Here is a 13625-nt window from a genome sequence, read left to right as displayed (position 1 = left end):
CCGACAAGGCCGCGCCGGTTTGGAGCTCCCAGGCTCCCGATGTTAAAGACGGCGCCGCCCGCTCCGCTCCGCAGACCCGCAGCCCGGAGGTGTTGAACACGGCGGTCACAGCTCACCGGAGCTCCAGCGCGTCGACCCAGGCAAGGCATCGCCCGCTCCGCTCCACGATAGCGCTCCAGCGCTGTGCCGCCACTGAGGCGCTGGGCAGTCCCCGCCAGGAAACGGCGCTCCAAGCCCGCTGGTAGGCCACGAGGACGAGGCAGCCCGGAGAAAAAAGCTGCCTCACCGACCAGGTAGGGACCTAGAAGTAAAATTGACCCCTACCCCCCACATTAAAAAGTCCATATCTCCAAACATCACTAAACAGGACTCATTAAAAACTTTAAAAAAAGTGAATTAAAACGGACGGCTGCTGGCTAGCAGCCGTTCCCCAAGATGGCTCCTCCTCCTCCAAATAGCCAAATACACTGAATTTATTACACAATCCCAAGGTTCTCCACTTCACCTCTAAAAATCTCAACTGTACAATACTTTCTTCATCACTAATATTTATAAAACTCTAAGTGTGTGTGTGTGAGAGAGAGAGATCACATCTTCTCGAAAGATTACATATTCCGGTAGAGATTTATCCCGTGGACTCCGAAATAGTCCGAAAATACGATGCGCTAACGGTAACATTTTTACATATTCCGATAGAGATTTATCCCGTGGACTCCGAAAAATTCATGCATTATTTCTCGAGTTATTAAATGTTCACAAATCTGAAGAAACTTTGGGGGGAAAAACGGCTGGCTTTGGCTGATGACATCACAATGGATCTGCCTGCCTGCCGTTCTTGCTCGCTCTGCGAGTGATGTCACCCCTCCCCCTCCGTTATTCAAAAGTCGGGCCGTCGACTGAAGGTCAAAGATCATAGTTGAAGACTGCGGCGGCCTGTGTTCCACGCGCTACGGGTGAAGAACGAGCAAGTCGGGCCCTGTACTAGAGCTCTCGTGTCTGTCTCTGGTTGGGTCCCTCTCCCCTCCTCCTCTCCCCTGGCCTCTCTTCCCCCCTCCCTCTCCCCTCTTGCCCCTCCACTGACCTCTCTCCTCCCCTCCTCCTCCTCCATCCCACTCCCACCCCCTCCTCCTCTTCTCCCCCTCCCTCCTCTCCGCCCCTCCTCCCTCCCCCCCCCCTCCTCCTCCTCTCTCCTGCCATCCCCTCCCCTCACCCCTCTCTTCACACCCTCCCTCTCTCTCGATCTCTGCCCTCTCTCTCTAACCCCCCATCCCACTCTACCCCCTCCCTCTCTGGACGTGCCTACGAGTTGGGGGCTATGCGTCAGTGGATAGGACGGGGATGGGGAAAAAGGAGCCAATTAATAATATTAATATATCAAGCGGGGGTGGTTAGTGTGTGTGTGTGTGTGTGTGTGGGTGGGGGGGGGGGGGGGGGGTTGGTTAGTGTGTGTGACGCCGCAGACCGCCCCGCACCCCCACCGCACCAAACGGGTCCCACTTGGTCTAGTAACTATAGACAATAGACAATAGGTGCAGGAGTAGGCTTTTTTTCCCAAGTTCCCACCTTCCCGGAGATGTGATAAATTTTCAGATCTCTTTCTCCGGGCTCTGCGGCCTACCATCGCTAGAGCCGGAGGCCTCCTCGGACTGTCGTGAGCCCCACCGCGGGGCGCGGACTTAACATCGGAGGGGATCCCTTGCCTGGGATCGCTCCCACCGCGACCTGCGGACTTACCATCAAGGGATCGCAGTCTCGGGAGAGGCTAGTCAGGAGTTCCAACGCCGCAGAGGTTCGACCAGCCACGACGCGAGGTTCAATCGCCCGGCGCGGGGCAGCTGACAACCCCCCACTGCAGGAGCTGAACGCCTCGACGTGGAGGGCCCGAACACCGCCGGCTACGGGAGTCAAGACAGTCCCGTCAACGGAGGGCTCGAGGCCCCTGACCGAGGAAGAACAAAAGGAAGGACTTGAACTTTATTTTGCCTTCCATCACAGTGAGGAATGTGTAGAAATCACTGTGGTGGACGTTCATGTTAAAATGTGGCTTTGAGTCTGTTGCTTTTAATTGTATCACTGACCTGGCCAGTGAAATTCCTCGTAAAACATACTTGGCGAGTAAGATCTGATTCTGATAACCTCACATTTATCCACATTAAACTGCCCACTCCCCCAACCTGTCCAAGTCACCCTGCATTCTCATAGCATCCTCCTCACAGTTCACACTGCCACCCAGCTTTGTGTCATCTGCGGTACCCCACTAGTCACTGCCTGCCATTCTGAAAGGGACCCGTTAATCCCTACTCTTTGTTTCCTGTCTGCCAACCACTTCTCTATCCATGTCAGCACTCTACCATGTGCCCTAATTTTGCCCATTAATCTCCTATGTGGGACCTTATCAAATGCTTTCTGAAAGTCCAGGTACACTGCATCCACTGGCTATCCCTTGTCTATTTTCCTAGTTACATCTTCAAAAAATTCCAGAAGATTAGTCAAGCATGATTGCCCTTTCGTAAATCCATGCTGACTCGGACCAATTCTGTTACTGCTATTCAAATGTTCGGCTATCTCATCTTCTATAATTGACTCCAGCATCTTCCCCACCACCGATGTCAGGCTAACTGGTCTATAATTCCCTGTTTTCTATCTCCCGCCTTTCTTAAAAAGTGGGATAACATTAGCTACCCTCCAATCCACAGGAACTGATCCCGAGTTATAGAACAATGGAAAATTATCACCAATGCATCCACGATTTCTAGAGCCACTTCCTTAAGTACCCTGGGATGCAGACCATCAGGCCCTGGGGATTTATCAGCCTTCAGTCCCATCAGTCTACCCAACACCATTTCCTGCCTAATGTGGATTTCCTTCAGTTCCTCCGTCACCCCAGATCCGCTGGCCATTACAATATCAGGAAGATTGTTTGTGTCCTCTTTAGTGAATATAATGTGAACTAATATAAATGCCATTCAAATGGATCCATGGGGCAGTCTCCCCAATTCCTCATGTGGTGCAAAATCAAAATAATGTTACATCGATTCACTCAATGCTTATAATATTGGAAAATCCACAATGCTTTGATAGATACAATTCCAAAATGCTAATTCGCCCCCAAAGAGAGTATAAGAAATAACTGCAGTCTGATTTAAAATCGAAGGTAGACACAAAATGCTGGAGTAACTCAGCGGGTCAGGCAGTATCTCTGGAGAGTAGGAATGGGTGACGTTGAGAATGGGAGAGAAGGAATGGGAGTCTGAAGAAGGGTCTCGACCCAAAACGTTACCCATTCCTTCTCTCCAGAGATGCTGCCTGTCCCGCTGAGTTACTCCAGCATTTTGTATCTACCCCCAAAAAGAGTAGTCTGGTATTCAGAGTAAGCTTCAACAAACTGAACTTCCATTTATAAACATGAGGGAAAGCGGAACATAAATGCAAATCTAGGGATTTCTCTACTTTTAGGGGCTCTATAGCTTAGTCAATAAATGATTGAAATCGTATGACAGGCACCAAGATCTACCCAGCTTAATCCCACCTTCCATTAAATCCCATAGTACTGTAAATCATTTATCTTCAAGTACATATCCCAGTACTATTTTTTTTAAAGATGAAGGTCACCGCAACTTTCAATCGATCAGTTCCAGATCACTGCAGCAAAAAAAAAAATCCCTTTTCACTGTACTCTTCCTTAGGTTCCCTCCCAATGTTATATTAAATCAATTCCCGCTGTTCACTGACAAAGCTGTTTAAGGAAATAGGCCTCAGAAATAACAAAAAGTTACTGCCCAAAAAAGGAGACCCAAGAGCAAACTAGTCAGTCCCGCTTCTTTGCCTTCTCCCCATTGTCCTGCAAATCCTGTTCAAGTACTTATTCAGGTCCTATTTTAATACCGCATTTGAATGCGCTTACTACCAATCCTGGTTGTGCATTCATGACTGAACATCTACCACGTCAAGATTTTCTTTCACTTTTGATTATTTTCTCAATCGCCTGCATTCTATAGATCATACTCCTTGACAAACACTGTTGTAAAGTATTCACGTAGTATCTCAAATAAGTCTTCTCCTTTAGCAGATTACCTTTTTACCATTGATCACCCCGACATTTCCACTTACAATCCTTCCTCTCTGATTACATGTTAAAACTGCTTTTTTTTAATAGAAATCCCTGCATATTTGATGTCACCCTTTTCTCATTTGCTGTCCTTGTCCCCCTGAACGCTGCTCTGGGCGTTCTATAATTCTGGGTCTCCTTTGTTTAATCAATCTCACATTTTCCTGCCCCTCAATTAATACCTCCCTCGGACTCTTGGGTTCCAAAGAAAGCACTACAATCAGACACAAAAAGCTGGAGTAACAGCGGGACGGGCAGCATCTCTGGAGAGAAGGATTGGGTGACATCGAGACCCCTCTTCAGACTAGTTAGGGAAAAGGGAAACGAGATATAGACGATGTAGAGAGGTAAAGAACAATGAATGATAGCAGGAGGAATCAGAGGAGGAGCAGCGAGAGAGGGTGGTGCAGAACTTTCGTCGGTTCATTCCTACACATAAACAATTAGGATATCTTTCCGCATTGACACCAAATTTGTGGCAACTTGGTAACATCTTTGTTAATGGTGACTGCAGATGATGTACGGAGAGTCACAACCCCAAATGTCCTCTGTCATCTGCCTCCACGGATGCTTTCTGATCTGCTAAGTTGCTTCAGCAGTTTGTTTTTTAACACTATCTCCCCTGCATGCTCTTCAGTGACCATCTCACATGCATCCTCTTCAGTGACCAGAACTTTACCACCAAGCGATTTTGCTGAAGATCACTCAAGCTGATTTGTTGGCACCATTTCACGGCCTTATCATCCATTTGTGACAGAGACCACGACTGTACATGAAACTCTACGTGAATGTCTACATTTAAGCTCTTAGATGCAGTTCATTTGAAACACAATCTCTCCACTTTTCCAATGTTGTCAAGAAATTGGTCCTTTGCATGTCTTGACCCGTGGAATCCTCTTTCCCAGTTAAACTGCGTACAGAGTGTATGATTTTATTTTCGATTGAAATCAGCTTATTTCTCAAATAAGCCTTCTCCTTTAGCAAATTACTTTTTTACCATTGGATCGCCCCGACATTTCCACATAATCCTTCCTTGCCGAATACATGTCTGAACTGCATTTTTTAAAAGAACTCCCTGCATATTTGATGTCGACCTTTTCTCATTCAGACCTCTCTTCAGACTAGTTAGGGAAAAGGGAAACGACATTTTAAACACCAAGATAAATAACTCAAACAATCCACCTGCTCTGACCACAGGACGCTTGGAAACCGCATAATGAAATTACAACTGAAGCCGTTGCGAAAGCAACTTACGGCTGCCCGGCAACGGCCGAGCCCCACATTTCCACACGCATCGAGACTTTAACTCGGGCACAACAGAGCAACTCACCAACTTGGTAGCTCGATACGGTCCCGGCGTTATCCTGCTCTCCATGATCTTCACGTCCACAGTGCGATCCGCTTCAACTGAACCCCTTGCCCTGTGTCCGACTGTCCTGTGCACCGCTGCCCGACCCCGTGTTACCCACTCCCTGCCCGCGTACCACTTGTACTATGCACCTTTACCCTGCTCCGGGCACCGCTGTTCCGTCGCTCACTGTCTGTCCGTGTACCCGGTCCCCGTACAACCCTGCCCTGTGCACCTCTGCCCAGAGCGGGTGGCTCACACTGCCCGATGCACTCCTCACTCCCCCTGCGCCCCCACCACCCCTGCACTCCCCGCTCGCCCTGCACTCCTCCTCTCTGCACTGCTCCTCCACCCACCCACTCACTCCCCGCTCACCCCTCCGCCTGCGACCCCTCCGCCTGCGACCCCGCCGCCCGTTAGCCGTTACCCTCCATCCACCTCGTGCGTGGAACCCGAGCCCAGTTTAAATCGGGGGGAACAAGGAGAAACCGTGCTGTGATTGGGCAGCGACAGCAGCCCCGTGACACGCGGTGATGCCCTTATAAGGAGGCGGTAACCAGGGGCGACCGGCTTGTGCAGGGCTCGCGTCCAGTGAGCGTTGAGTCGGCGGGAGGGAGAAGGCGGCGCGCGGTTACTGGGCGCTACGACACAAGCCACAACCTGTATGTTCAACATTCTGTCCCCTCCAACAGTTTTTGAAAATATTGAATGGAAACGAAACGCCTCCTTGCTGAGGCACGTACAAACTATTTCTTGATGTCACGTCACATATTCATGTTCTCCAGAGATGCTGCCTGTCGCGGTGTTCTCAGGAATTCTGTGCATCTTTTCCAGGTGCTTGAAATCGTTTTAGCCATTTGATGGCATGACTTAAATTAGCAATGTTGAATGTTACACTATTTTGAGATTTTTTAAATCAAGTCTGCAATTTATCCCATCAGATAAAGCATAAAAAGTTTAATGTCACCCAATTCACTTTCATATCTTCAGTATAAAAAAAGTTATGGCTATTTTCATACTCGGAAATTAGCATGTTGTTCCCTATTGCTTTTCCATTGACTTAACACAAAAGCTGTGATCGAGGACAGTCAAAGCCCATTAACTTTCTTAAAAATTAAGAGAACTGAATGAAATTTTCAGTTATTATTGATTGAAGCATTCTGAAACAAATATGAAACAATCTTACTTGGATGACCTGAAATTAAAGCATATAATTTGTTAGTTACCTAATTGTAGCTAATTACTAAATTCAATTACTAGATCTAAACATCTATCCATTTCTTAAGAAAAGGTTAACATTTTTAAATAGCCTAAGTGTCCAAATAACATTCACACAAGAATTCACAATATAACATGATTTTTATATCTCATTGTCATGAATTTATAGGCCAAATGGAAGGAATTTAGTTTTTAATTCCCGTTTGGAACGTTGCGGTTTGCAGTGAATTTAAACCCCATATCGGCAGGAAAAACACTGCCGGTTCGTATGGGGCCTAAATCACTTTTTCGCAACGTAAAATTTGGATTAAAGTAATCCTAAGAAGCAAGTTTATATGTAAAATAAACGGCATACCTTTATTTGTCCCGTACGGGAGATCCGTCCCGTTGATGGCATTAGAAGTCGATTTTTATTTTACTCCTGTGATTAAATTATCCAGCGATGATTTTTAAAAAACTTCATAGAACGGATGTCGGAGCAATTTTTCTGCAGCAGCTGAACAGCCTGAGAAGATCGACTCCGACAGGCAGGAGAAAACGGCATTTTAATCCCGCCCCCCTCTCAAAGACACCAATGTCACGCACACTGCCAGTGGCAGAACTGCAGCGCCGCTGAAGGTAAGTTTTGTAACATACCTAGTGTGCGGAAATGTTTTCTATCATTATGCTATTGAGATGTATATTTTGGCAAATAAAATGTCCTGACAGCTGAAACACCCACTGCTGAGGTTGATTATGTCCAATTAACAGCTAACAATTATGCCATTCCTTGGCTTGCATTGAGTAAAATTCAAAACCCACTTACGGTTTTCGATTTTTTTTTTAATGATAAATTTAGCTTCAGAAGCGTTTTCTTTTTGCAAGTAAAAATCCACTTGAGAACAATGGGCGATTTAAAAAATTTACAGCCAGATTTATCAATTCTGAAACTTTTTAGATACCAAAGGAATCAAGGAAATGCACAAATAACGCCTTACTGTTGATGAAATGCATTGGGCAAACATGATCATTCCCAATATTTTCAATCTTGATATCTGCACGGCCAATGTTCGCCAACCACTTTAGCTGTTGTTGTTCCTTCATCTGTCGCTTCTCTCTACCATCATTTCTCCTCACTTTTGGAATGCTGAAGTAGGATAAATGTCTCGCAGTTACCCAGAGTTCCACAATAATTTGCAGCGCAAAAATGGACAATTTTGGCGGTTTTTAATAGGTCCGCTACGCTGGAAGCCATGGTAAGTGCTTACCTGTACTTCACCGCGTGTACTCCGGTTGGCGTATCGTAGCAACAGTACAGCTCTCTATCGGAGCAGAATTGAGCCATTCAGTCCATCAAATCTGTGCCATTCGATCATGGCTGATCTATGTTTCCCTCTCACCCCCATGCTCCTTTCTTCCTGAAACCTTTGACACCTTTACTAATCATGAAGCTATTAATCTCCACTTTAAAAATACCCAGTGACTTGGCCTCCAGTGTCTCTGGCAATGAACTCCACAGATTCACCACCCTCCGTCTAAAGAAATTAAGTTTCAGTGAGACCAGCCTATCCCTAAACTCCAGCAAGTAGAGGCCCTGAGCCATCAAACACTCTTTGTACGTTATCCTGAGATCATTCTCATACAGCTCCTCTGGACCCACTCCAATATTCCAAATGAGGTTTGACCAGTCTTCTAAAGCCTCAGCATTACATTCTTGGTTTTATTTTCTAGTCGTCACAAAATAAATGAATGCTGACTGACCTATTTTATCATGCGTTTTCAATTACTCTGAAACCTCATCCATATTGGACAGTGGGGAAATATTATTGCATGTTTCCAGATGTATTGGCACCTGCAGGTCACACTTCATCACATTATCATTTAGTTTCAAGCATAGAACCCTGCCAAATAGCATTAAATATGAATGTAATGCCCTGAATTCATTGATAAGATTTTCATTGGCATTGGTATGAAAAACAAGAATTCAAAAAATCAAACTGTATTAAAGATCCAATCGCAGTAAACCTTCATCTGGGGCCTGACCTTTACAAACTGCTCTTATATGCTCATAGATTACTCTGTTCATGCAGAACAGACAGTTCCTTGGATTTTCAACCACTTCTCTGCAACCAAAATTAACTACAATGTGATTTGCTATGACTCCTTTTTATGGATAACATAGACATGCAGTAGGGATACTTCCCAGCCACTACAAGCACCCATAGGACAGTGCAACAGGAACCATAAAAGGGCTTATCACTGATAAGCTTCCAGCCCAGCTAGAATTTACAGAAAACCGCATTTACTGCAATTTTCAGGAGTGTATTATTGACATGGGCAACACTTCTATAAAGCCGCATTCAATTACATGAGGGGATACATTTAGAATGTATCTAGATGAGCACGTGAATCACCAAGGCATAATAGTCTTAAAAATGGGATCAGTAGACATCAGCACTCAATGGTCAGCACTGATATGGTGGATAAAGTGTCTGATTGCTCCCCATGACACCCATGATCTAAAAACCAAAATACAATCCCAAATGTATATTGCTATATACTTTGCTTCATCATCTTACTCAATTTCCTGGTCCAAGGATAATTTCAGTTTACAGATGCAGATTCCTTTCATGTCTGAGTGTTCATTAAGGTAGGTAACTCCTTGCTCCAGAAAAACAGCATAATATACTTCTTCAGTTCACAGGATCAAGCAGGCCAAACATAAATTATTGCTACCATTGTAGGCTTCCGTAAAGTTTAGATATTTATTTTTTACTGCTGCGATTGACAACCAATAAGTGTTCCTTAACATTAAGGGAGTACATTCAACTTGCAATTGTTTCAATAGATTTTTCCAATGTTCATTTCAGCACACATGTATCATTCAGTTTCAGGCAATCAGAGCTGCCTTTCCTATATTCAGGCCAAGGATAAGGGTTATCCCACATTCTAATGCTTGTTCATTGCATTCAAAGTTAAAATACACAAACTGAGCAGATACAATCGGACCTCTACTAGGACATTAATGATGAGCACAAAATGGCTGCTGAAAAATGATTCCTCACTTTGCACCCAGAGGTAAATTGAGGGCATTTAATAGTGGGGGGGTATTATTCTTTGCCGTAATCTGCTGTGAACTGTGTGATTTTGCCATCTGTTCAACCATTGTCTATCATGGAGCTGGACAAAGCAGTAGCCAAGCAAAAGCAGCAGGAATGAAATGCAGCAAGTTGATTATGTGGAACCAAGTGCGAGAACACACTCAACCTGCACCTCTAACAAGAGATCCTCCGAGTGTTCCGTGTTTCATTAAAAAAAAAATGCAAAGTGATACAATAAATTCAACTGTAGCCAAACTGCAAATATGTACAACTTCAATGAAAGGTAGACAAAAATGCTGGAGAAACTCAGCCGCACCCGCTGAGTTTCTCCAGCATTTTTGTCCACCTTCGATTTTTCCAGCATCTGCAGTTCTTTCTTCTACAACTTCAATGAAGTAGCAAAGCTGTAAAAAGGTTGCCAACATTCTCCCCATAAGCAGACTAAATTTAGATTCAATTTTTAATCTCAGCAAGGGCTGATATAAACAAAAAATACAAATCTGTAGTGCAAATGTTAATGTTATTCAGCATTATCCATATAGCCTTAAATTTTCATGCCAATGTCTGCTGCATCCTGAATTTATGCAAGATTGAAAATAATCACGACAATCAATTATCCTCACATACAACCTTTCTTACCATATGTTGCACTTAAGAATACCAGCAATCAAATAAGCTTAGATTTTTAGATCAGGTCACAGAAGATATGATATTTAAAGAACAAAAAAGTGCACTTAATATTCTCCTTACCATTCAATGGATTACTTGGTGAACAGATGCAAATGATCAGCAATAATACTCAGACGACATCTTGGATGCACATGAACAAACATTCAATGGTCCCTCAAAAGGTACATTTCTGTTTAGTGAGCAAGACTCATATATTCACATGTGAATTTCAAAGATCACGTGATCTAGGAATGGAAAAGAAAGCCATTTCAACCTTTTTTCTGGTCCATGTGTGGCTCATTTTATCACTAGGATTTTCAGATTATAATGGAGTGTGGGAGGAAGGTGGAGATCCTGGAGAAAACTCAAGCAGATCACAGGGAGAATGTACAAACTCCGTACAGACAACACCCGCAGTCAGGATCAAACCCAGATCTGTGGCGTTGTAACACAGCAACGCTACCATTTTGCCACTGTGCCGCCCTCAGGTCGTGTCTCAGGTTTCCATTTTATTCCAAGAATTTGAATTGGATTCCTTTATTGTCATTCAGACCTTTCGGTCTGAACAAAATTACGTTGCCTGCAGTCATACACAGTAACAATATATAACAAAACATACAATAAACACAAATTAACATCCACCACAGTGAGTTCACCAAGCACCTCCTCATGATGGAGCCAAAGTCTTAGTCTCTGTCTCTTCCCTCTTTGTTCTCCCTCTGCGCTGAGGCGATCGATCCAGGCCGAAGATGCCGCTCTCCAGTCCAGCGGATTACTCTTCAGATCAGATCTTAAATGTTCGAAGTAATCTCAAACAAAATTACAAATTCAGACTCAGACAAAAGATTCAACAGTAGTTTCAAAAAGCGAATTGGATAAAGTTAAGATTCCAGGGATTCAAAGTAGACTTCAGGGGGATATAATTAACTTTATTACTCTTCAAAACAGCCAAAAGTGTCTCATTTTGCTATTCTTGGAGTCCTACCAAATCAGATTCAACACTAATCATTTCTCTCATCAGTTCTGCCAAGAGCCAGGGTGGGTCTGTGAACATCATGCATTATGTAAACATTCCTCAGCACAACTGATATCTGCAAGAATATCTAATTATGAGACTTGCTTTTTTTCCCCCAGTTCAAATGGTCAGACTGGAAAATTCCTTGCATTTTAAAATCACATGGTTCATCCAATTATCTTTTAGCCCCTGCAACAGCCAAGCCATTAGATTTAGTTTGTTTCATTTACAACACTATGTGGTATCATAGACAGTGAAGATGGTTAAATCAAGAATGACAGTGGGATCCTGATGACCTGATGAATGGATAATGAAGTTTAATTCAGATGTGCAATGTGGTGCATCTCTGGAAGTCAAACCAGGGAAAGAACTTCAGAGTGAATAGTGGAGCCCTGGAGAGTGCTGTAGAGCACTCTCCTCAAAAGTAGAGTTGCATCTCCTTAGAGTGGTGACGAGGTATTTAGCATACGGACTTTCATCAATCAGGGAACAGAGTATTGAAGTTAGGATGTTATATAACAGCTCTAAGGGATGTTGCGGAGCCCCTGCGAGTATTGTGTCCATAGGAAGGATGTCATCGGGATGAAGCGTGCAGAGATACAAGAATACTGCCTGGACTTGAGGGCCTGAACTGAAATTAGGCAGGTTTGTATTTTATTTCTTGGAATGTAGGAAGCATCTTAGAGGCATATGAAATCACGAGGGTAAGAGAATCGTTTTCCCCAGGGTAAGGGAAATCAAGAACTCGAGGGCTTAGGTTTACGACAAGGGAAGTCAATTAAATGGGAATCCAAGGGGCAACTTTCTTCACATAGACGTGGTGGGTATATGAATTGAGCTGCCAATTGAATTGAAGTTGGTGCAATACCGACATTTTAAAGACTTTTAGACAGGTACGTGGATAGGAAAGGTTTAGAGGGATATGGGCCAAACACAGACAAATACAATAGGTCCATCTAGATGAGCCATCTTCATCAGCATGGATCATTTGGACCGAAGGGCCTCATTTTCAAACTGTGCGACAAGACCGTCGTTAATTTAAACACTTGGATTACATTCAGTGCCACATGGCAAGTAGAGGGGAAGGAAAATTGGTTGTTGCAGGCCGAGTTGAAGAAATCAAGAGTGTTTTATTGTCATACTAGACCAAGGGGGACCCGTTGGGTCCCGTCCCCTCAACGCACGGTTGCGGGAGGGGGGGGGGGGGGCTTTAGCGTCACACACACTCTAACCACCCCCATGTGGGTGTTCAGAAACAAAAAAGGTGATTGCATTGCTAGGGTTGTACTGCAAGCAGTGTACACAATGTTGGGTTGCAAGTTACCCAAGAGAAATACAACGTGCTGTTCCTGCACTATGCATGTGGCCTTGCTTATAGTTGAGATACAGCGCGGAAACAGGCCCTTAGGCCCACTGGGTCTGCGCCAATCAGCGATCCCCGCACATTATCACCCACTTGGAACAATTTTTACATTTACCAAACCAATTAACCTACAAACCTGTACGTCTTTGGCGTGTGGGAAGAAACCAAAGATCTTGGGGAAAACCCACGCAGGTCCCAGGGGGAAGGTACAAACTCCGTACAGACAGCACCCATAGTCAGGATCGAACCCGGGTCTCTGTCACTGCATTAGTGGCAAGGCAGCAACTCTACCACTGCGCCACCGTGACCTAGCAGTGAAGTCCAGGATAGAAAAATCAGTATGGCAAGTTGGTTAGCTACTGGGGGATCCAACAAGCCTTGGTGAACTGAACGGAATTGTTCCGTGAAAACTGTTGTCTAACCTACACTTGGCATTATTGATGTAAAGGAAAACATGCAAACTTGTATCTCACTGCGAAGGTCTGCTGGAGTCCCTGGATAGAAGTGAGGGAAGACCAATAGGGACAGGTGTTGTCCTACGGTTGCAGGGAAAAGTACCCGGGGAGGTGGGAAAATGAGCAAACCAAGGAGCTGGAGACACAGCATGCTCTGCAGAAAGCAGTAGGGATGGGACAATGCGACTGGTGTTACCCACTTTAATTCCTATCCCATTCCTGTACTGACCTTGCCATTTGGGCCACCTCCATTCCGAGAGTGAGCCACATGAAAATCTCCCAAAACCCAATCAACGTAAACAGTGGCTGAGCAACCATTTCTTAAATTTAAAGTTTCAAATAAGTGATTTCAGCTGGATGAGCACAGAT

General features: G+C 44.6%; 1 protein-coding gene across 2 annotated transcripts in view; it reads right to left on the bottom strand.

Annotated features, from left to right (window-relative positions):
- depdc1b (DEP domain containing 1B) overlaps nucleotides 1–5854 on the bottom strand; it is a 53220-nt gene extending 47366 nt beyond the window's left edge. The window contains exon 1 of one of the 2 annotated variants that reach the window (XM_033030090.1): nucleotides 5439–5854. In XM_033030090.1, coding sequence (XP_032885981.1) covers nucleotides 5439–5483 — 45 coding nt within the window. In that variant the 5' untranslated portion in view covers nucleotides 5484–5854. The remainder of the gene's footprint in view (nucleotides 1–5438) is intronic. The other variant, XM_033030091.1, reaches the window with a different exon arrangement.
- Nucleotides 5855–13625: the final 7771 nt, after the last annotated feature.

The sequence above is a fragment of the Amblyraja radiata genome, chromosome 1, assembly GCF_010909765.2.
Source record: "Amblyraja radiata isolate CabotCenter1 chromosome 1, sAmbRad1.1.pri, whole genome shotgun sequence".
In the NCBI taxonomy this organism is placed as follows: Eukaryota; Metazoa; Chordata; class Chondrichthyes; order Rajiformes; family Rajidae; genus Amblyraja; species Amblyraja radiata.
Note: the sequence above shows the minus strand (reverse complement) of the source record. Positions and strands in the feature narration are given on the sequence as shown.